We start from the raw sequence: 23622 nt of genomic DNA on the forward strand, positions 1-23622 counted from the left end.
CAGACCGATGCAAAAATACGTTCAAGCGTATGCGTTGATACATCCACAAACTGCCACAGAGAACACAGGGCTTTTCTTTGATGCCGCCAGGTTTAAGCGATGGCTTTAGAGGGAAAAAAGATCAGAGCAGTTCTTGAGGAAGATTTAATCAAAAGCCGGTCGGAAAACCTCGTTTTGTGATTTATCGGGCAGCCACAAGGTGCCACCCGAGCTCCATTCGGGTTCAGCCGGGTGCTGTGAGCGTCAGATCCCTCTTGAAGCCGCGGGCGGCGTTTATGAATGGAAACGATGACTGGCCCAGCGCGGCCGCTTTGCCCGCTATGTCACGGCGCTGGGCCGGACTGAGACTCGTTGGTTTTCAGCAGCACTGGTGCATGAAAGTAAAGGAAAAGCAGCTGCCTCTCCAAGCACGTTTTATTTTCCCAGGTAGGACGTGCTGTGCTGCAATCCACAGCACCGGCTGGATCCTCACGATTACACGGCTTTTCCAATAGCGCTTTTGTGACTCGGCTTTCGCAGCTCCTCACAGTTGCCTGCATTGCTGGGATAGGCAGATTTCCTATATGACCTTTCTTTCTGTTTACAAGCTATCAGCAAATTTAAATGCTGGGTCTTTTTTTCCCTGTCATCTGTTTGCACTTTCTCTTACTTTACAGCAAGTTTTGATTTCTCTTCTCTTCCTTCCTTCCTTCCTTCCTTCCATTTCCTTTCTTCTAGTGAAAGTCCCCTTCAGTTCCTGTGCTGCTATCGTGCTGTTACTCTTTGCCTTCCGCTGCTTATTCAGCAATCCAAGGGCGAGTGGAACAGCTTGTAAAGTAGAGATTTTTGCTGACAGACGGAGTTTGCTCCTGCAAAGATTGCACACACAAAAGTCCTAATCGGTGGGAAATTCGGGGTAAGAAGTCCATCAGGAACGTCTTCTTGTAACACAGCTGTCAAAGCAGAAATGCTTTGTGTGTTTTACTGCGTGCAGGTGATCTGAGAACGATGGAACAGTGATTCCTAACCTGAATTCTAAAGGAGTGATCAAGCTCTTTATGAAGTGTATGGAATTGGATCTAATACTGATAGGCCATGAACGACCCACTGCAGGGCTGGGGCCTCAGGTAGTCCTAAGTAGTTATGCTATTAGCTGAAGCACAGACCCATCAGAGACCCGCAGTTACACAGGAACACGTTGGTTCCTCCATTCATTTTCTCAACAAAAATGGTATATAGGCAAAAAGTGATGCAGTGCTCAGTTTCCAGAAGTACTGAGCATGCAGAACTCTGCTGTACCAACACCAGTTGAAGGGCCTCTCAGCTTAAATAATGCCACGCTGTTTTGGTTTTACACACAGATCCAGCCTGCACCCGCACTTGTGGGGATCCCAGAAGGAAACAGAATCAGTCCAATCATTCATGTCTTTTCCTTTAGGGGGAAAAACCAAGTAATTTCTCTTCAGTAATATTTTGTAAGTATCTAAATCCTTCATAAGATATATTCAGGGCAGGGACCATCTGAAGGGCACGACCAGATGGCGGCAGGAATGAAACACTGCGTGAAAGGGGAATTCCATGGAAGAAAATACCCAGTGTTGTGTTGGTATATCTCGCCTGCCAGCAGCTGTGAAGCACGGCCATTACCAGGGCCGTGTTACACCCATGAACCCCCACACTGCCAACGTTGGTTCACTTACACTGAAGACAGGAGTGCAACCAGAGGTAGGGGTGTGGAATCCCAAAGCTTTTAACCATGTCCGACACAAAAGGAACCTCTCTGATAGGACGGGAAACGACGGCCTCAAGTCGTGCCCGGAGAGGCTCAGGTTGGATAGCAGGGGAAAATCACTCTCAGGCAGAGCGGTTCTAAGCGGACACCGCCACGGAGGCGCAGCGGAGCCAGGCGTTGTGGCGCTCGGTTAGCGGGCGCTGCAGCCCTCACAGTCCTCCTCCAACCTGAAGGACTCCGGCACTGCGCCGCCACACGCCCCCGCCGCCCCCTCCCGGCCCGGCCCGGCCCCGCCCGCGCTGACAGGCGGGCGCTGAGGAGGAAGGGGAGGGCGCCCGCCGGGCCGCGGCCTCACATGACTGCGGCCGCGATGGACGGCGACCCGCCCGCAGGCAGCGCGGGTGTCGGCACAGGTACGGGTACGGTATGGGGCGGCAGCGGCCAGCGCCGCGGGGCTCTTCCCTGAGTGCTGCCGGTTTGAGGGGGGGCGGTCAGGGCTGCTGTCTCCGCTAAAAGCTGAGGTAAAACGCGGCCGCCTTCCCCTTCTCTCCCCAGGGCGGCGGCCGCTCGGCCGGACCCGGTACCGGCGGGGTTCTCTCGGCAGTACCCGCCGTTGGTTCGGTCCGCGTGTAGGGAACGCGCAATGGGCGCAGCGGAGCCGCGTCCCGCTCGGCCCGGGGCGGAGAAGCGCTCGCTGGGGCGGTGGGAGGCGGCCCGGTCCGGAGTGCCGTGTTTAATTGAGCCCTTCTGGCGCGGGTGGGGAGCGGAGCAACGTGGGGCGCCGCCTCACCGGGAGCCTCGCGGCCGGGCGCTTCCAGAGGCGCCGCGGTGACTTTCTTTCGCCTCGTACCCTGCCCGAAGCCGTAAGGTGGGCGCTGCGCCCATCGCGGGGCCGATCCCGGGCACGGGGAGCTGGGAGACGATAGAGCGCGGCGCTTCTCCGGAGCGCTGCTGGAGCGGCGGCAGTTTCCGACCGGCACTTGCCGTGCTTTGAGTGATTTTTGTTTCTGTGCTCTGGAAGGAAGGGCTACGAGTGAGTGTGCAGGTGGTGTGGTTGGAATTGAAGCGGGAACCCCTCTGAGGATTCTGTTGATGGGCCTCTGGTGCTCCTGGCGCACATCGCACGTTCATAAATCAATACGTTATTTTGGAATATTTCCGTCCAGGGCTGATGTAAGATATTGGGACATTGAGCAGCAGCCTTTGTGGAAAAAATGTCCTACTGTGTCAAAGAGAGAGCTCCCTCAGGTACGTCCCTGCGGTTCGGCATCTGCTCCTGGAGCTCGGCTGGGTGAGGTGGTGGTTCTGCTCTGATCGGCTGCAGCAGCAGCACTACTGCCGAACTGCTTCGCTCTGCCTTAGAAAGTGTGGCTTTCTTTGGAAAAAGGTTATATTGCGGACACGGAGCGAGTAATTGATGGCTATAGTGGAAGAGGAATATGCTGTGAAAGGAGGGATCTGTTTAATTTGTAGTGTTCTGGTTTGGGATCGGAGATCTCGGGAAGCCAACACCCATGCTAAACTTCTTCAGGGAGCAGCAGCTTGTCAGTGTGTGTTCTGGCAGGACCGGGGCATGCAAATTATCTAATTTGCAGGATTAAAAGTATTGTGAAACAATAAAAAAGAAGAAACAAAAAGCTAATGGCTAATTGTATGGGGACTGTTGAATCACGGCCTGAAGCTCTGATTGATCACCTGAGGCGAGTGCTGAGTCAGCCCTGGAAGCACAGGTGAAGGCAATTCAGCTGTGTGATCGGAAGGGCTGGAGCCTGGCTGTGTCACTCCTAGACCCCATTCAGGGGCTGACAGCCCTGAGGAAAGATCACTTTCTGCAGATTGTTCCTTTTGGAGTTTTTCTGTGAGCCCAGGACACGGGTGAGCATCTTCATTTATTTACAATGAGCCTTTTCCAACATGATAATCTTTCTCGCTGTATGATCTGTAGATCCCAGCCTAACCACACTACTCTGAATATTTCTTGGTTATACACCAATATGTGAAATCATTTCTGCTGAGTTGGTTGTATTGATCTTGTAAAATACTCTTTTTTTTGGCTCTTGCTCCCTTTTGAGTCTGTTTTGCAGTGACTGCAGAGAGCTCGTGTGGGTGTGCTGGCTGGGATGGGGGGCTGCCCCTTTTATTCCGATGGTAGATCTTCAGCTGTGTGTGCAGCTGCACCAAGGCTTGGTGGGGAATGCAGCACCCACTGCAGGTGGAAGAGTTTGAGTGTAACTGCTCTGTTTTCCCTTAGAGTCACCAAGTTGTAGTGGGTTGGCACAGAGCGATGGAGGGTGATGTGGCAGTGAGATGGGGAGTTGGTATGAAAGAATGGGAGTGTTTTAACACAATGAATGAGCTTGTTAAAAATAGAGAAAAAAGTGTAAAAAGACCATCCAGAGACTGGAGTGGCACAATGCTTAAGTACATGGATTGAGTTTTGCGAAGCAGAAGGTATCTTCTTTTGATCGAGGTATTTGTGGGAACTTGGCAGTTTTATAGTTAAGATAAACTGCCCCTGTGACTGACTGGTGTGTGAATTTGTATGGGATGTAGCAATGGCTCATGGCTTCCTGAAAGCTGATTCCTGCAGAACGTTTGCACGTGTTCTTGTTAACTGGGTCTTAATTTTCACACTTCCACCCTCTTTGTTAGAGCTGGGTGTAAATAAGGAGGGAAGTTTAGTCCTCTACTGGGAGCTGAGGGCTGTCCAAGCCAGGGGTTGGCTTATCTCTGTAGTCTATGTGAAAATTCCTCAATGGATTTCCCCCCTAATCCTGTTACTTCTTCCACGTGTGTAGCTCCATCCCACTCTGTGGCTGCATGTCTGACTTGGAGATGAAATGTGTTCCTTGTGTTCCCAGACTGGGAAATTACTTAATTAATCACTTGATCTAACAGCATGGTTACAAGAGCAGGGCACAAGGCTCCAAGCTTGTTCTCTGTTCTGGCATACAGATTTAATCTGTGATATTGGAAGGAGATATCTTGCTGTTTTTTTTCTCTTCTTTTTTCCTCCTGCTGTAGTATGTGATAAGCAGTTATTAACCTATGGCTGTAGGGGAAATGCGGAAACGTTAGCACTTAAAAATTGTTAAATGAAGCTTAGGTAACCTTGCTTGAATAGTTTTGAGCTGTTACACTGCTGCTTTTCTTGCACCAAATCCCAAGCAGTAATTTGAAGTTCAGTTGGGGAATCAAACAGAAACCAACCACCAAACAACAGAGCTGCTCCCAAGCCCTCAAAACAGAGGAAAAAACAGCCCAGAGCAGCCAGCACAGTGCACGTGTTTGATATCCAGAGTGCAGGAGCTGGAGAGTTTAAGGAGGAAAACAGAATGTTGGAGCCTGTGTTCCTACGTCTCGTTTTTGGTATTATCTTGCCTTGTTTTGGCACCGGGCAGCATGGATTTACAACCAAACTTGGTCTGCAGCTGCACCATCTGTTAACCAGAGTGAAACTTTCCTTGTACCTCCAGATCTGTGGATCATTTTCGTTGGGTAAAGTAGGCTGATTCTTTCAGCTTTTTCCTTTCCAAATAAGAAAGATGTGGTCTGAAGTTCCTTTGAAATACAGAAACAACCGAGTTGTGTACAGTTGTCTCAGTCTTAAAAAGAAGCCTTAAGAAGAAAGGTGCATTTGTTGTGTGTGGGTTTGTTTTTTTCTTTCCCTAGAACTTCTGTTTATTCTTTTTTTAGTCTTCGGGGGATTTCAGCTTGTGTAAGCACTATAAAAAATAAAAAGGAAGGCAGCTGATGCTGTAGTGGCAGTGTGTGCTCTCGGAGGGGCTGGGATGGACACAGAAAGGGAATTCTCAGAACAGAGAGGAATGTGTTGGGCACAGCCAGGGGAAAGGCATTTCCATGGCTCCTGGGGCTTCTGGTGAGAAGGCAGAAGGGAAGTGCTGGTGTGCGATAGCAGTTTGAAGTGTGCCTTGCCCGGGAGCTCGTGGTGGAGCCTGCATTTTTGCCAGGGGGAAACGTGAGGTGTCAGCACACAGAAATACACCCTGCTTGGGCTCTGTTTCCAGGAGCTGGTACCTTTTGCCCCTGGGGCCATGGCTGTGATAATGGCAGGGAAGCAGTTACTTTTCCTGAAGGGATTCCTCCTTTTCACATTCCGTTCTCCTTGCAGTCAGTCTGCTACACATGCAACCAGTGATTCTATGGCACCTTATACTTAAGTATGGTGCATACATTGACTGGATTAGCACCTGAGTGTGATAAAGAGCAACGTGTGGAAGGCAGCTGCAATCCAGAGAGAAGCCTCCACTCAAACAGGGAGGGGAGATGGGCAGGGTGGGTTGGAGGTTGCTGGTGTGGGATGGAGTGGTGAGCTCTGGGTGCTGACTGGAGCTTGAAATGCATAGCATGGAGGGGCACAGCTTTCCATTTTGGTTCTTCCCCGTGTCCTTTCAGCCCTGGTCTACAGGGCAGCAGTTATTGCAGTTCTTTCAGAAGCAAACAAAAACTAGGCTGTGCTTTAAATGCTTCTTTAAGCTTCTACTTCTTGTCTCTTTGCTCTCTGCCTGTTTGTATATGTGTGCATGTGCATATGCCTTCTAACTTTGATAGCAAATTGTTTTCAGTTACCGCAGGCTGCTTCCCTGTGTCTTATTGACAGCAGATTGAAAAGCTCTGCTGTGGCCAAGAGGCAGCTTGCACAAAGAGCTTATTTCATTTTATCTGCTTCACTGTGTTCCAGGGTACCGTTTCCTACCTCATTTCTGCATTCATTTACAGCTCTATGTATATGATCTTTGCTAGATGATGATCTGAGATGAAAGGGAGCGTTTCAAAATTAGCTGTTCTCCAGCAGAGTGCGTGATGGGAAGCATTAAGTGTTTTGTTACAGTGCGTGTAAATCCTTTTATTGCTTGAATGCAGGAGCTCATACCAATGAGTTCGTGCTATTATCCACCATTCCTAGCCTGTATTATCCACCATTTCTGGCCAGGACTCTCCAGGCTGTTTCTGAATTGACTCTTCAGTAAGCAGGGCAAAGGACGGGCTGCTGAATGGTTGCAGTGTGTTGTTTTGCAGGGTTAATGTTAACACTGGAGTGGTGTTCTCTGGAACAAGTTAACAGCTCCAAAGTAACCGCCGTGTTCTCAGACCAGTGTTTGAGGGTGCACGTTCACACTGGCTAGCTGTCTTGTTAATGTGGAAGGCATGTTATTAATTAATAAGTGTAATTACTCAGTCTGTACGGTTATCTGTTTTGTATGATTTAGACAAGGTGGGATGTTGAGAAGCTACAGAATGTTTTGGGAAGAGCCGGATGTGTGAGCTGCTGATAAAGGTATTTCCTGTAGATGAGTTTTAGAACACGGATTTAGGGAATAACTTGGCAAAGTCTTTCAAGTGAAGGAATGTTGCGTCTTGATCTCTGTGTGGGGTTCACTCTGCTGTTGTCACTGCAGTGAAAGTGGGAGTCCTTCACAACATCAGGTGGTGCACAGTTTGAGTCCTGCAGCAGATCCAGGGACTTATGGATAGACATGAAGCCTTCAGTATTTCCTCTGTAAGTCCTTTCTCGTGCTCCAGATGTGTTCCCTCTGGGGCTGTATTAGCTCATCAGCTGGTGCTGAGCTCCCTGATCAGGGTGCAGTTGGTGCCACAGAATCCCAGCTGTCAGCTGGCTGGCAGGGCAATGAAAGGCAAGCAGAGTGGCCTGGTAGGCAGCAGGAGTGTTGTGTTGGTGCAGATCTCAGAAGCAGGTGGGTTGTGTTTGGACCAGCTACTCTTTGGGAGATTGGTTTGCTGTGACTTTCCCTGAAATGTGAGCCAGTGGTTGAGCAACACAGGACTGTGGAATTCTGTTTAAGCATGTGTGCCTGCATGGCAGAAATAACCAAACTTCCTGCGTCACATTGCATTTCAGTCATGTGAATCAGCAATTCAAACCACAAATTACGAGGGCACGCAGCCGGAGAACCGTTGCTCCAGGAGCAAGGCTGCCTTGTGCTTTCCACAGTGCTCTCTGTGCATGTTTTTGCTGCTTCCTCTTGATAGCATGGTTGTTGATACCCTGCAGCACCATCAGATATTAAGTGGGAGGGTTCTGCTATGCTAGGAAATAATTTGCTTTACTCTCCGTGTCCTGATATTTCCTCTTTTCCTTCTCAGTTCAGCATCTGTTTGAAAAGTAGTATGGATGCATTCACGCTTTATCCAGCAGAGTCCCATATCAGCTTGAATTAGTTTGTATTTTTACAACAGTTTTCTGGCAGTTAGCTGGAACTTTTAGGAGCTCTTTGTAGGTGGAGTTAACAGGTGATTATTCAATTAAAGCAGAGGTGTTAAGACTTGCTTCTCTGAGTCATGTTAGCATGAACCTGAAGCTTGGCAAGACGTGTGGGATAAGGTCATTCGTCCTGGGTTTGGGTTGGTTTCCTTGAGCCCTTCTACAGAACAAAGACTGAAGCTGCTCGTCTGAGGAGTTGGAGGTTGCCTGCGTTCTCCATTTTTCCAGGGCCTTGAGCACATGGAGGAGCAGGTGGGAAAAGTTAGGAGAAAGTCAGGGCTTTCAAGTTGAGGTTATGAATCTGTATCCTCCTGAAGGAACCTCTGAGGCAGATTCCAACCTTTTCAACTATGTATCAAAGCTTGCAGGGAAGATTCTTGTTTCTGTAGTTACTGTGTTGTCAACATTTTAGATGTGTTTAAAAAGGGCTGCAACTTCTACACACTTGCAAGGAGGGGAGGGGTGGTTAATACTCCACAGCTTTAAGCATTTCTTCATTAGTGGATTCAACTTGCTTTGTAAAAGAGTTTGCTCACCATGTCTCTGTTAGACAGACATATTTGGAGAGGAAGCAGCTCATCTGTTCCAGGCTGGAGAGCAGAACTCAGGTGTGGGTTGAATAGATTCCAGGGTTAAATCCACATTTTTCCACCTTCTCTTATGTGTAAATGGGAAAAAAACAAACAAAAAAACAACTTGCTTTGCAGAACAATGTGAGCTTTCTTTGCAGTCATGTAACTTATAGTTATGAAGTCAGATTCAGAGAGTGGGCTTCAGTTTGGTCATTCAGAAATAAGAGAGCGCTCCTAATCATCCTCCTTTCCCCTTTGGTGCAGTCTCTTGCCCGTGGCCATCTTTTTTTCCCTTTTGCATCTTGCTGTGAATTAGATGGGATCCCTCTGACCAAAGCTGTCCAGCTGTGGCTGAATTCAGTGTGTGGGGAAAACAAAACAAAACTTGACAAAATAAGACCCAAACAGGATGGCTTTATCTACAAGCAATACAGTCTGTACGTTTGTAGGATTCTGCCTGAGCTTGCTGAGATAGAGGAACTCTGGGGTTGATAAACATTGCTAGGATCTGTTTCCTGCTGCTATTGAACTTAAACATACTGACATAGTAAACGACTGTAAATCATGCACTCTCCAGCACCCTGTCATACAATTTAATATAGCCGTGTCAAACAAAGTGTCTCTTTCCTTTGTAATGCCATGTGAAATGAATGCAACAACTTTCTGCAGAGTAGTAAAATAACACATTTTCTTTACTTCCACGATTTGTTCTAGGCAGGATCCAAAAGTGCTGAGCCAGGGCTTGATTCATTTTTGGCAGATCCTGCTGTGGTGGGAGCTGGACAGACAGGAAACACAGGCCTCCGAGCTGAATCACGGCATGAATTTGGCCTGTGATTCTGCTGCTCAGTAGAGATGGCTTCCTGACTCGATATAATTGGTGGTGCTTCTGGGTGTAGCGTGTAGTGGAGAGGGAGGTACTGATGTCTCGAACGAACGTGTGGGAAGTAGCATAGCCTCCTGGGGGAGGAGTGGCTTGAGTGCTCTTCTGGTGGTGTTGCACCACTGTGGGAGCTCTGAGAGAGAGAACAGGGTATATTAAGTCTCCTTTTGCTGTATCGTCTCAAGATCAGTTGGACTGTTTTATCCCTTTTTGTCTTTCAGATTTTGCAAAGCCTCCAGTGAATGAACCGCGGGAACCAGAACAATTCCTAATGCAGGCACCCCCGGGAAATCCACTGCTGCTTCCCCACACCCTGCAAGAGCTATTGAGCAAGGATAGCGTGCAGGTGGAGCTTATACCTGAAAAGAAGGGCCTTTTTCTGAAACATGTGGAATATGAAGTTTCCAGCAAGGTAACATGAACAAGCACTGCTTTCAGTGTGAATGCGTCTTCCAAGGAATCTCTGTGCACTTGCTTTTGGCAAAGTTCTGTCTTGAGTTTCTCTATGGGATGATGCTGGTTTGAGTAGGCCAGGTGGGTGGATTTACATGCACTGGGCTTATGCTTTCTTGACAAGTGCTTCTGCAGTGTGGCACGTCTTCTAGCTGAGGTTTGATGCATCGTCAGCTGTTTTGCAAAGTCACCGGGTAGTATTCAGGTTACTGGCTAACCAGGCACACCTGCAACATGAGCTCTGTGCAAAAGCAGATGTATAACACTGAACGATCAATGATTCCATTATTCTGTGTTTCAGGCTGTTTAGAACTTGTGAAGAAATAATATTGGCAGTGCTAAACTGAAATCTTTAATAAACAGAAAAGTTACTGACAATCCTTCCGCAGAGTCAGGGCCGTTTCCAGTTTACTTGTCCTAATCCTGACCTGTAGGTTCCGCTCGTGGGGTTGGCAAAGACTGAACTTAATGCATCTCTTCCTTTATATGGAATGGAGAGTGAAATAGCTCTCCAGTAGATTGGGTGGCTTTTTTCAACAAAGAAATCTGTTCAAAGTAGTCTGTGAGCAATTTGCATGTCCTAGGCCACCAAAAAAAACAGTTACTGTACAACAGTTGAGCTTTTGTACATATTTGGCATCACTTATTTGTGGTGATGTTTATGGCTTTAGATTAATGTCTGAAAGATCATCAGAGATTGTTGTATGGAGGGGAAATAGCAAACAGAATGAATGATTCTGTGGGCTCTTGAGGACTCTGTTTTTTGCCCAAGACTGCAAGACAGTGGTCTGAAGAACCCTGCTGGTCTCTCTGGGTTCTGAATTTCAGTTGCTGTCATCCCTCTCAGTTCTAGCTGTAGATGCTTCTGAAGAAAGTAGAATAACTTGCCCTTGATCTCCATCAAGGATCTGCAGTGTAAATCAGCATCAGATTTCAAATCAGACAGGGAGGCCCCTGGGGCTGTACCCACTGTGCTCCAGTTATCTGCCTCCTTACTTCTGGAAATGCATAGTGCCATTGTCAGTGGTGGGTGATGTGCAAAGCAAAAGTGGTGAGAAAACGTAGAGTTGTGTATAGTCCTTCTTACAAGCTGTTCCAGCGGGTGAGCAGTATTTTCTACCACCTTCCAACCACAAGCCCCAAGGAATGAGGAATATTTCATTTCTGTGCTCTCTGGATGTAAATATTCCTTTCCTTTCTGCAGCTTATGTCAGGAAGCCGTGGAAGTGCTGCTGATTGTCCAACCTATGGATTGATTGGAAGTTATTTCTCTCTTCCTCTGTTGCAGAGATTCAAATGCTCAGTCTATAGGCGGTATAATGATTTTGTGGTGTTCCATGAGATGCTTCTGCAGAAGTTCCCATATCGTATGGTGCCATCACTTCCACCAAAGAGGATGCTGGGAGGTAACCTTGGGTCTTTGTTTTGTCTGGAAGTCACAGTCTGAGTGTGATCAAGATGAGATCACTGAAAATAAATAATTGAAAGAGTTCAGGACCAGCAGCACAGTGATGTTAAGTGAACAGCTTCAGCAGGATGCTGGGTGTTGTAGTGTTCCCTCACACAGAAGCCTTACAGCAATATTAATCATGCTTTGAGCTTACCTACAAAAGGGTGTCTTTCTTACAGATTAACCAAGTGCCTTGAAGTGACCATTTCCCTCCTTATTTATTTTTTTTTGCCTGTTATAAAAGGGAGCTTGTCAGTCTGCTTAAGGTAACTAAAAATGAAGGCTGGAGTTGGTGTCGTTTCACTCAAATATGCTGTAGCTGTTAGAAACCAATGAAGTAACCCAAGACAGAAGGCACATCAAAGATCCTTCTCAAACATTTTCTGTAGGCACCATTTTTAAACTTCTCTGTCACGGAGTTATCTAGGGTTATTTGGGGCTTGGACTCCATGATCTCTAGAGGTCCCTTCCAACCCCTACAATTCTGTGATTTAAGATGGTGCATAACTGTATAAAATCCTATCTTGTTGGGTTTTTTTTTTTGCTTTATCTGTGGAAGTCTGAGCTTTTTGCTGCCTTGTCTCCTGCCCATACTTCTAAGTTTAATACTTTACAGTAAATAATTTATTTTAGTCGAGGATTCCGTGTATTGCTACAGTAAAAAGGAGCTGGTAAATGGGTTTGTAGTGAGCCAGAACAAAATAACACTATTGGGAACTTCCAATGGTTGTACTTTACAATGTAGTGCCAACCGTGAAGATCTTTCTTTGGAGGATGTGTAAACTAATCTTTGAAGTTGGCCTGATTTAGTGCTGGGACTTCCAGGAATTCTGCTTCATGTAACACCTATAAGCAAAGTGACCTTTCTGATCTGTCTTAGTGAAGATGCTTGAAAGATGTTTCCAATATATAGAAGTTGTCTGTTCTTATTTCCTAGCAGTTCTGATGCACTGATATTTGTGTTGACTGGTGTGTTTCTTATCATACATGTGAGATGTCTTAAAAGAAATCTGATAGCACCGTTGGGGAACAAATGGTACTAGAACAGTCCTGATGTAGTCCAAAGGTTTAAGGCAGAAAGTAATGTTTGCATTTAATCCAGTGATTTTAACATAGAAAAGCTGTGTAAGAAGTATTAAATAAACTATATATAGGAAAAAGGAAATGGGATGAGTAGTTCTTGGTTCTGAGTGTGTTAGTGGGCTGATAAATGGAGTTGCTGAATGCGATATTTCACAGATCAGTGGAGCTGTGAGTCTCTGTCATATTCCTTAGTCTCAGAGCCTGAAGAGCAAAGCTGTATGATTAGTGTACTGCTGTACCAAGTTACACTCCTTCCTTCATGATGGTTGCTTTTCTGTCAGACAAATAAAGATTGATGGTCTGCTTTGCTCGTTTTGGAGGATAGCAGCAGATTAAGGCAGGTGATATGGGGAGCAGGTGATTTCTGGGAACTTTGTGTAGGCAAAAGAATGAACAAAGCGCAATCAAGATATGCAGCCCTAATGACTGAAAAATCACCTGATGGGTAACACCATAGTAAAGGTGATTATAGAGACTGCCTGCAAACTCCCAACTTTTGTGGCATGAAAATGTTGTCATGTATAAATTTTAGGTACCCACTTGTCTGTATAATTCCCTTAATTTCAGTCTTTGTTACTTTCTTTTCCTTCAGATTTATTTTGGTTCAATTTTTTTTCATCTTTCCTGCAAAGGCAGTAGGATCTCTGATGTGCTGCATTACTGCACTACCACCAGATTGAAACCCTTCCTGTTTTGAGAAGGAAGATGAGCTGAACTTCTTCCAGGACAAGGAAGGCCTTTGGGTGGATGTACTGAAGGTTGAAATGCAGGTTTTTCAGGGCACTTTCAGTATCATGGGAAAAGATAAGTGCAGATACTGGCAAAGCAGCTTTATAAATCCAACCCTTTCTTTATAAGTAGAGGTTCCTGGCCTTAGACTCAGTTGTTTAACCTGCTTACTTGACCTGTCCTGTGGAAATAAACAGATTAACATGTGTGCAGGATGGTTCATTAAGATATGAAGTACCAGTTGAGGGAATAGTTGTCCTGGTTGTCAGTCCAAAAATGTGTTTTAGATAGCTGACAGTGTCAGTCACCATTCTTTGGTTTTCTGCAAGTGCTTTGGCAAGGTTTATAAGTATGAGGAGAGTATTGGATGGAGTATTTTCTTTTTCTGAGCAACCATAATTTTGTACTCTATTAATAGAAATTTGGTGTTCCTTCCTGTAGCTGATCGAGAATTCATAGAATCAAGGAGGAGAGCTCTGAAGCGCTTTATAAACCTGGTGGCTCGACATCCCCCCTTCTCAGAAGATGTGCTCTTGAAGCTCTTTCTGTCATTCAGTGGCTCAGTGAGTATTTGTTGGTGATAACTGAGTTTGCACACCTTCCTGTCACTGCTCTCCTGGGCAGAGTTCAGAGTTGTTTTTGACCTACACATTGTTGCTCCCTGTGATGAGGAACATTTTCTCTCAACCAGAGAGGCTGTATATGCTCCATCCCTGGAGGTGTTCAAGGCCAGGTTGGATGGGGCCCTGGGCAGCCTGGTCTGGTACCAGATCTGGCTGCTGGTGGCCCTGCTGACGATGGGGGATTTGATGATCCTTAAGGTCCCTTCCAACATAAGCCATTCTATAATTCTGTGATAATTCTATGATATTTCTGTAGTGAAATGTAAGTTCATTTGATGCCAAGAATGCATTTTTTTTTTGCAAATGGTAACTGTTCTTAGGAGAACACTTAGGGCAATTCCCCTTCAGCTAAACCTCTCCAGAATAAAGCTCAGTCTGATAAGTTGTGCCTTACTATTACAATGTGAGTCCTGTGCGGGCTGGCTTTCCTTAGAATCAAATGAATGTGAAAACCTGTGTCTTCTTTAGGATGTACAGAATAAACTAAGAGAGTTGGTCCAGGGAGTGGGAGATGAATTTCTGATCTGCAGATTGGCCACGCAAGCCAAGGTGTGTATGATTATTTCTTACCTCATTTAATGCTGATTTAAATGTCTTTTTTCCACGTGGATCAGTTCTGGCGTTTGTTTGGTGACAGAGTTCTTTGGCAGGAGAGAGCTATTTCCAGATTTGGACTTTTAAACTCTTAATTTCTTAGGAAACAGAAATAAAGATTAGAGCCTGTAGACCTGATATTCCTACCTAAGTGCTGGTTCATGAACACAAGATGACAAATCCTGCTCACAACCTGATTCTTAGTGAATGCTTTTATTTGCATAGGAAACAAATGACCAGACCACATGATTTAAGAGCTAATATCTCAACTGATGTCTTCTGGTGTTCAAGTCATCGTTCTGTCTTTCTCACTGTGGGAGAGTAATTTGGATTGCTTTAGGGAAGTCAGGTGGAAGTTGTGCACTCATCTCTTTATCCCACTGTTTAGTGCTGAGGTGGCCTTTAAGCGTACATTCGCTGCTCATTGAGCAATTTTGAAGTGGCTGTTCAGGTTCCTGTACTGGCAGCAGAAGGTTTTGCAATTGGAGCTTAATTGAGGCTCTTACTGGTGATGCACGGGTCAGTAAGAACTTACTTGAACTCTCAGTACGTGCTCACCATAGCAGTGCTGGCAGCTATTAGTAGTTTCTGATCAGAACTCGTGAACTGGAAACCTCCCAATTCCTTCTCTGACTGTGTAGTAAAGTTGTGGGTTTTGGTGTCTGTACCTGTATTTGAACCTCTTTCTGCCTCCGAGATCTGGGGGTGTTTGTGTGACATCTGACATGTATATCTAAATTACAAAACTGATCTCTCCAAAGCTGTCACAGTATGGAGGGAGAGAGCGCCAGAGAAGTTTGTCTCTTTCCTAACTGTATGGTGCACCTACAGTTGTGATACATGAATATGCCTCTAATGTATCCACTAGTAACCTTCCTTGTGTTTCCTCAGGACTTCCTCCCAGCTGACATACAGGCCCAATTTGCTGCCAGCAGGGAGCTCATCCGGAATATTTATAACAGCTTCTACAAGCTCCGGGACCGTGCGGAGAGGATAGCATCTCGAGCCATTGATAACGCCTCAGATCTTCTCATATTTGGAAAGGAACTAAGGTAGGTTGGGTGAAAGAAGATTTGCTCTTGTCAACACTTCTGCTGTTGCTTTGGAACTGAAACTGTTGTGAGATTTACTTGCAAGCAGTCTAGTAAGAATGTGTGTTTGAATGCATGCTGTATGTCATGATCAAGTCTTCCCAACTGAAAAATAATAAATCCTGTGCTTGCATTCCATAGACCAACAGAAATAAGTAGCAATACTTTAACACTTGGGTACTGGTTATTATTGTCTCTTCTTCCAGTGTGTACTGGGCAATGTGTCTGTGACTGCAGTAGTGACTGTGCAGTAGTACCTCTGCACTGTGAGCTCTCTGAAATTCTGAACTGTTTTCTGTAAACTCGTGCATCTACCAAATGGAGTTTGTTTCCTAAACTTAATGATTAATTCTGTTCTCCTAGTGCTTTGGGCTCAGACACTACACCTCTTCCTTCCTGGGCTGCTTTGAATAACAGCACATGGGGGACTTTGAAACAGGCCTTGAAGGGTCTGTCTGTTGAATTTGCACTTCTGGCAGATAAGGCTGTGCAGCAGGTGAGTTCATTTTTTATGTGTGTTCCTTTTTGTATAATGAGGAAGGTGCATTGCTGCCTTATGTTTCATCTTGAATCGTGAGCTCTACAGGCACAGACATTTAAAAAGTTAAAAGGAAGGATTTAATCCAAGCTTGCATCGTCAGCCACCAGCATGTTCAGGTGTGAATGAAAGATATGGACTGTTTGAATGGGGAAAGAATATAACGGGGAAAAGGAAAGGAGGGAAAGGCCTTCTTTCTTTCTTCCTTTTAGGTGGTTATTGGACAGGTTCAGTTGTCTTGCTGTACTGAGCTGTCCTAGAGGCCTTTGTGCTGTGTTATTTACCTGCTGCAGAGAACCTGGAATTTCTGAATCAAATGTTGACATTCGTGTTACTTAGGCAGTACACGGGACTCATTCAGACAGCGGTGCCCTGTGCGAATGTGCAGTGTGATAATGAGAGAACGATGCGAGATTGTGACAGTCTGGAAAGCAAAAGTAATAGTTTTGTCTTCTCATCTCATTGTGTTAAAATGAGCATTCAGTGTGCTTTTATAGCTCCGTCAGACCAGCTTTTTTTCCTCTCTCTCTAGAGAGCTCTACTGATATGGGATGAAAAGGCAGTATTTAGTAAAAGGAAAAAAACAAAGTTGTCACACTTAGCTTGGCATCTTATTTATGCTTTCTGATGCATGAACTATTATGGGAAATGTGCAGGTATTTATAGATGTAATGGATTAGGTATCTTGTAAGAAGGGAAGCCAAAAATTAGAGGAGTCTACGAAAACAAATTTGGAGGCTGAGAGAGCTGAAGGGCCTGGCACACAGCGCTGGGGAACAAACAGCTCTGGTTACTGAGATCAGTCAGTTGGAATTGCTGTGCTCACTCCAGTTCAGGTTTTTGTTCTGCATGCTGAAGGCTGAGTGCTACCATTACGTCTCAAAGATTTTTGATGCAGTTGTGTAAGTGCTGCTATGCCCTAGAGAGTACTGTGGGGGGCCTGCATGGGGTAAGGATTTGAACAACTGTGATGTTGGTTCTTGCCAGGCTGACGTAAAATGTACTTTTTCCTTGTTTTCTAGGGTAAACAGGAAGAGAATGATGTGGTGGAGAAGCTGAACCTTTTCCTGGATTTACTCCAGTCCTATAAAGTGAGCTTTGTTGTTCTGCCAGTGAGAAAGTTGTTTAGAGCAAACTTGTGCTCTTCAGAGGGTGTGAGGCCAGTGAGATGGAAAAGTGTCTGGGAGGGTGACTTGGAGGCACAGCGGGCATGTGGCAGAGGGATGGGAGTGGCTGGTTAGCCTTAGTTAGCTGCACAGCCTTACTGATCAGCTATCCTTGTGATGAGATGTTGCCAAATGGCAAACACATCTGGGAGGAATTCAGAAACGACTGCTTGAATTGCATGGATCAGACGACCTTTTTCTGGATTTGACTCATTCAAAACTGAATGAGATGGCTACTGTTTTGTCAGCGGAGACAATTCATGAGGTCAGCTACAAACAAAGGAATTGTTTTCAATATTGATCTCTCAGTCAAAGGCACTTCTTTTAGAAGCACCTAATGAAACTGTACTTGGCAGCCTCTCCTGACGTTCCCATGCTCAGACTGAAATAGAAAGGCGCTGGGAAGCAATTACTGCAGTTAATTGCCAGCACTTAATATTGAGAAGGTCATGGAAGATAAGTGGTCTGATAAGATCCAAGATGTTGGCCAAAGTGATGTTAGATTGCTTGGACCTGTGCCACCGAGCTTAAGTGGCACTTCTGTTTCTTGAATTCTTAGCTAACAATTTTACCCTCTTAAGAAGAAAGGAAAAAAAATCTGCAGCATAGAGATAATATAAAGCCTGACCATGTCTTTGTGTTTCTGGTGTACTTGGCCTGCCTGCTCACTATCCCTTAGCACCATGCCCTGCTTCCACTCAGTACCTGCTTTTTATTTGCTGCTTTTCCTCTATAAAGGACCTGTGTGAAAGACATGAGAAGGGGGTACTGCACAAGCACCAGCGAGCATTGCATAAGTACAGCATGATGAAGAGGCAGATGATGAGTGCCACCGTGCAGAACAAAGAACCAGAATCAGTGGAGCAACTGGAATCTCGAATTGTGGAGGTATTGCAGATGCATGGGGAAGCAGAGAGTGGTACAGCTCAGTCATATCTGCAAAGAGCCATTAGCCTCGAAGGGTAGTTGATATTTGAGTAATTTGAGCTACCTGCTGTGCTGCAAGGATAACACGTTTGTTTTCCTCGGTACTTATTACTGGTTCTCTGGCAACATGACATTTGCAGGAGTTGAGGAAGGCAATATTCTGTGTGATGGAAAGTGCAGTTGCTGTCATATCACGTGAGTCCAGGCACTGCCTTTTTAAGTTCCTGTTGTGTTTGAGTTGCTAGTTGGTGAGGAATACTGTTTTCTCTGCTGCAAACGGATCTCCTTGGCACCTACTTCCTGGCACTGTGTTTCACTGAATTCCTTCTCTTTCAGCAAGAAAACGCCATCCTAACCATGGAGCTTCGGAATTACTTCTCTTTGTATTGCCTGCATCAGGAGACACAGCTCATCCATATCTATCTGCCTCTCACATCTCATATCTTGGGGGCCTTTGTCAATTCCCAGATCCAGGGTCACAAAGAGGTGAGTTTTTTGACCTATGCTCTTTTTCCCAAAACAAGAACGAAAATTTTGAACTTGTTTTCCCTAATGGGACTGCCTCCTCTAATCCCCAATCCAGATGGGATCTTTCATCACTTTCTAATAAGTCACCTAAGGTATTTTCAATAAGGGGCTGAGGATCAAGGCTAGCCTGTAACCCTTCTAAAGAAAGATTTGTGCTCAGTCATTGTAGCATCATCTAAAAGAGATGGCCTGGGTATGCTGGACTTCTCCAAAGTGCTCTATCAAACTTGTGCTGTGCTGTTGGGTATCTTGAAACTGCTGCTAAAATACAGAGTGGTGAGTTCCTTCCTTACCTCGTTCTCCTGCTTCTGTCCTCTTTTCTACTCGCAGATGAGTAAAGTTTGGAACGAATTGAAGCCGAAGCTGAGCTGCCTCTTTGTGGGATCTAGCAGTATGCCAACTCCACCATTGTCACCTCCAGATGGGAACTTCTTTTCCAATTAATACTCCGAGCACCTACCATGAGCAAGAAGTGCAATCAAGGGAGGGGTTGGACCTCTACCTCCAGATGTTAGAATGAATCCTCCAAACAGCTTTTTTTTTTTCTTTTTAAATACTGCTGCTTTGAGCTGCTCTCTGATTTAGACAGACTGGATGTGGGGCAGAACATACAGATAAAAGACACTCTTTATTTTGGAATGCTCTAGGGCAGAGCTGAGTTTTGTTATCTTGCAGACGGACTTTGTGGGGTCAGGATGTGGCATGGTGCAGTAGGTGCTGCAGTGTTACTGCCGATGCCTCTGCATTTTGTTCTAAGTGTCCAGGTTCACTAACCTGGTTGGGTGCAGGACAGCACTGCTGTAGCACACGGTTTTCCCATGGAGGCTCAGCACGGTGTGTGTCAGTGTTGATTCAGTTCATGGTTGCAGGGTGGCCTGGGGACTTGCTTGTCTGATTCAGTCTGGGGCCGAAGATGTCTGGGTTGAGAAACCTAGAGGAGTTTGCCTGGCACGAATGGGAATGTAATTGAATGAGACGCTCCTTAACTGTAATCCTTCTGTGTTATCCAAGCTGGACAGCTACAGCAGAGCATGTTTAATTTCTCCTGGAGGTGCTGACATCCACCTGCTGAGTCGCTGTTTAGGACTGTGGGAGAGCTGTGACCCCATGGCTGGCCTTTCCTCTGGTCCAGTACGAAATGAAGGACCCTATCACGCTTGTAGGCTGGGACACAGTGCTGATAAAATGGATTAGCAGAGATCACAGAGCTGATAAAACAGATTAGCAGAGATCAGTATTTATCAAGTATTGCTGCAGTTGTCTTCTCCAGCTCTGGGTAGCACTGCAAGCGTGTGGAGAGAAGGCAATGTCAGTGACAGCTCTTTCTCTCTAGAAATAGCACAGCCCTCAGTACTGGGGTGTTCAGGATGATACCTGATAGTGATAAAGGGATTAATTATTCTCCGTGTCTCACTTTGTGTCTCCAGTGACTTTCCCTCTTGAGGCAGATGGTAGGGGAAGAGAACTTGTGTGTCATGTTACTGTAGGGGGAATTCTAGGGAAAGTGATAAGTGAAGACACTGTAAATGTATACAACAAAACTCAACGTGATCAGGGCTCCCCTGAATCTATCTTCTGTGGGACCAAGTGAGCTGCCAAAGGGGAGCTTGTTGCTTGGCTGCTTACTGTTCTCTTCTCTTGGTAGAAAGGAAGCACATTATCAAGGGTGAGTGCTCACTGTTAAACTGGAACTGTTACAGTATTTTCCCTTTGGGGAACTTCCTCAGTAGCAGGAAATAGATTTAAATCTTCCCATCACAAAAGGCTTTTTTTGTGTGTGTGTGTGTATCTTTTATTTAGAAAATTAAATGCAACGTGAAATCTTCCTCAACCAGGTAGAAAATATGGGTTAGATTCTTCAAGAGCAAAATAATAAGCTACTTGCCCAGTTTCATACCCTCATTTCCCCCTGGTATGAGGGGAAAGTGCACCTTCTGTGGGTGAAGTTTAGGGGTGTTGGGCCTTAAGGAGTGTGTAGGGTGTCTTGTTTAACAACCTTGTTCAGAATGCACTATCAAGAGCTTTTTATAGCAACTGAAATGTTAACTCTCTTCTGAGTCCTTCCTCCCATGTACTGCCCTGGTCCACTAACTGCAAACGGCTGTGACAGATCTCTCCCAAAGATTTCCAAAGTGATGTAGAAGAGATTCTGTGTGCAAACCAGAGTGAAACCGGGTGGGGAGGGAAATGTTTCCACAGTAAAATAGCAAACAAGGCATCATCTCAAGAATGGCACAGAAGGGGCATGCAGGGTTTGTTTGAATTCTTTTCCCTCTCCCTTGCTGGAGCTTGTTGTGACTGGGAACACAGCAAGTGTTAAAGAAGCAACATTCAACCATGTTCTTAAATGCTCTGCATTCCTGCTGCCTTTAGAAGATGCTGGCTGGGTACAGACAGGGACTTGTTTAGTCTTAGTACCCATCTTCCTTTGTTAAGCTTTGTTGAAGCGGTGAGCAGTCAAATAGAGGAAGATCTGGTCTGACTGGGCTGTGCCCCGTGAGCTCGTACTTGGCAATGAAACTTTGCACTTCTCAGTTAGGGGGGAAAAGGAAAGTGTAGTTTCAGATTTAAAAACAAACAATAAGAAAAGCCCACGAAAAGGATGGAGTTTGCTGTTCTTCCAAGCAAGAGTCCTCTAATTCAGATGTACGGAGTGCTGTCTGTATGCGCAGACTGCACAACCTCTAAAGAAACTGGAATTATGTTACTTGAGCAAACACTCTATATTACATTGGCAGCTGTTGCCTCTTTCAGGACAGCAGTTTTGGGGTGGGATTTTCTTGTTTTGCTGTTGTTGGATTTTTTGGTTGTTTTTTTTACTTTCTTCACCTCCTGTTTTGAAAACAAAAGGCTGGTGTCCTCAGAGCTGGTACAGCTAACGGCACTCTGAGTTCATTTCATTCTGAACTATCAAGCTCCTGTCCAGAGTTTCATACAACCCTTCATTTTCAAACCTTCACTTTGGGAAACTGACCGGTGTGCCAACAGCAGCGTCATATTTACTGCAGTAGCTGAGGGATTTCTTTACTGTTTCGGTCCTGCTGAGAGATGTCAGACCGTGTCCTTGCTCTAGAGGAATGCAGCAGGGAATCAATTGAGTTGTCTTCAGTTCTCTATCTACCCTAGTTACAACGTGCAGGGGACAGAACTAGCTGCCTCTGTGCCGCTGTCTACTGCAGCAAACTTTGACTGTCTACAAGGGTGAGAGCAGGACTTCACTTGCTGGTTCCATTGCTGTAGCTGAGTAGATTGTGATGAGCACTGAGCAAACCATAAAACTAACTGAAGAGCATGTGCTGCCTATCGAAGTACTGCTGCTCCTGTAAGATGTTACACCAAAGAGTTAACGTGCCTTCTCAAATGGAAGCTGTGTAGTGCTGCGGTGACTCTCTTGTGTTTAAAATAACAATGACAGAAAAGGCCTCCAGTCTTTTTGTCTGTGTCTCAAATATCATGGAGGTATCAGGGTAGTAAACAGCAGGGACCTGGAAAAATGTCTTATCAGAAGGGCTATGTTTTTGTCACTCCTAAGGTCACCTCTGCTCTGTGACTGGCACTACACAGGCTTTTTGACCAATATTGTGTGTTGAAAAGCCTTCCAACTGACGAGATTTACAATACAACCTTGATCTTTGCTTCTCTTCTTCTTCCCCTCTTCTTTGAAAGCTGCTCTTTATAACGTTTCCGACAGTGCCTTGCTGCATTCCCGTCCTTTTACACTTCTACTCTGATCACACGGGGTGCAGTTCCTGGCATTTATAACAGACTAATTCACCATCTCCACTTTCTGCTACTCCTAGAAGACAAACTACTGGCTGGGGATGTCAGCAGTCTCCCCACCAGCACAAGCGCTAGTCACTGCTCTTTGTCATGAGCAAAAACTCAGTGCTGGTGAAAGCATCTTCAGAAAAGGATTGAACTGACTGTAGAACGGGGGATAATAAATGCAAGTGCAGACCTGAGCTGTGCTTGTTCTTTTCTTATCCACATTCCCAGAGCAAGAGAAAGAAATCTGTTCGCTCCTGATTTGTGGTTTCCACCAGGAAATAAATTGGGATAACATAAGAGGTGGCAGCTGCCACCATGCAGTAAGGCTTCACATCCCATTACTAACAGCCTAACCTTTGTGCTGACTTTCTCTCCCTTCCTTGCCTCAAGCAATTCTCTGAAACAGAACAGCCAGAAACTCATCCTGCATGTCAGAACCACAGGTGTGTATCAAAAGCTTTGAGGATAAGTCATTACGCAGCACAAAAGAAAAAATAAGAGGTTAAGATAAATAGCTCTTTAAGTTTGAGCCGTGGCTGATGGAGCAGATGGAGGAGGATGTTTTTGTGTGACATGAGGGATTCAGAATTGCAGGGAAGGGATGAGAAGAAACCATCTTGTTCAGAGGGTATGAACTTTGCCTGCCTGGAATATCCTGCATCTTTGCTTTGCTCAGATAGCCTTATGTATGAAGCACTTTACCCAAAGGCAGGAATTAAAGACCCATTACTGCAGCTGGTAGACTGGAAATGTTTACAGATCTGCTCTGACATTCCAAGATTCTGTTACGTGTTTATAAAAATGTTCAAAGAAACCACACGACCTTCTATAAAGTTCCCTATGTGCCATTTCCAGCAGCGTGATGTCTGTTTCACTGTCCACCGTGCTGAGTTGGGCTAAGGGCTGTCAGCTCGTAGCCTGCAGGCAGGCAGCACAGCCTGCAAGCATGGGTGCACCATGCTTTGCAGCTCAGAGCTGCTGGAAGGTGGGATTGCGTTCAGCATATTTCTGTATAAGGGGGTCTGTATAGCCACCTTGACAGCAGGAGCTCCAGGGCTGAAAGCAGGGCTCAACCAGGACATCTGCCTCAGGAGTTGTTTTATTGGCTTGTACAGACTGATGCAAAACTTTAGCTGGAGAATCTGGAAGGGAACCTGACCTGAGCTTCTCCAAGGGCTCTCACAGCACTGACCAAGCCTCCCTTCCTCGTGGGCAGTGATGCTGAATCTGGGAACTGCATACAAGCTGGCACACACAAGGTG

The 23622-nt window shown here is 45.6% G+C and overlaps 1 protein-coding gene across 3 annotated transcripts; it reads left to right on the forward strand.

The window, feature by feature from the left end:
* The first annotated feature begins 1995 nt into the window (after nucleotides 1-1995).
* SNX8 (sorting nexin 8) lies at nucleotides 1996-23211 on the forward strand. Of its 3 annotated transcripts, XM_072349482.1 has the most exons (12): nucleotides 2045-2124; nucleotides 2878-2959; nucleotides 9632-9822; nucleotides 11152-11269; nucleotides 13567-13688; nucleotides 14217-14297; nucleotides 15234-15394; nucleotides 15797-15929; nucleotides 16994-17062; nucleotides 17876-18025; nucleotides 18401-18550; nucleotides 18923-23211. In XM_072349482.1, the coding sequence occupies exons 2-12, from the start codon at nucleotides 2926-2928 to the stop codon at nucleotides 19034-19036; spliced, it is 1323 nt and encodes a 440-aa protein (XP_072205583.1). In that variant the 5' UTR covers nucleotides 2045-2124; nucleotides 2878-2925; the 3' UTR covers nucleotides 19037-23211. The 3 variants fall into 3 exon arrangements, with proteins under 3 accessions (XP_072205582.1, XP_072205583.1, XP_072205581.1); XM_072349481.1 differs by lacking the exon at nucleotides 2878-2959 and having other exon boundaries at nucleotides 1996-2124; XM_072349480.1 differs by lacking the exon at nucleotides 2878-2959 and having other exon boundaries at nucleotides 2067-2130.
* The last annotated feature ends 411 nt before the right edge of the window (nucleotides 23212-23622 follow it).

The sequence above is a fragment of the Excalfactoria chinensis genome, chromosome 14 (genome assembly GCF_039878825.1).
Source record: "Excalfactoria chinensis isolate bCotChi1 chromosome 14, bCotChi1.hap2, whole genome shotgun sequence".
NCBI lineage: Eukaryota > Metazoa > Chordata > Aves > Galliformes > Phasianidae > Excalfactoria > Excalfactoria chinensis.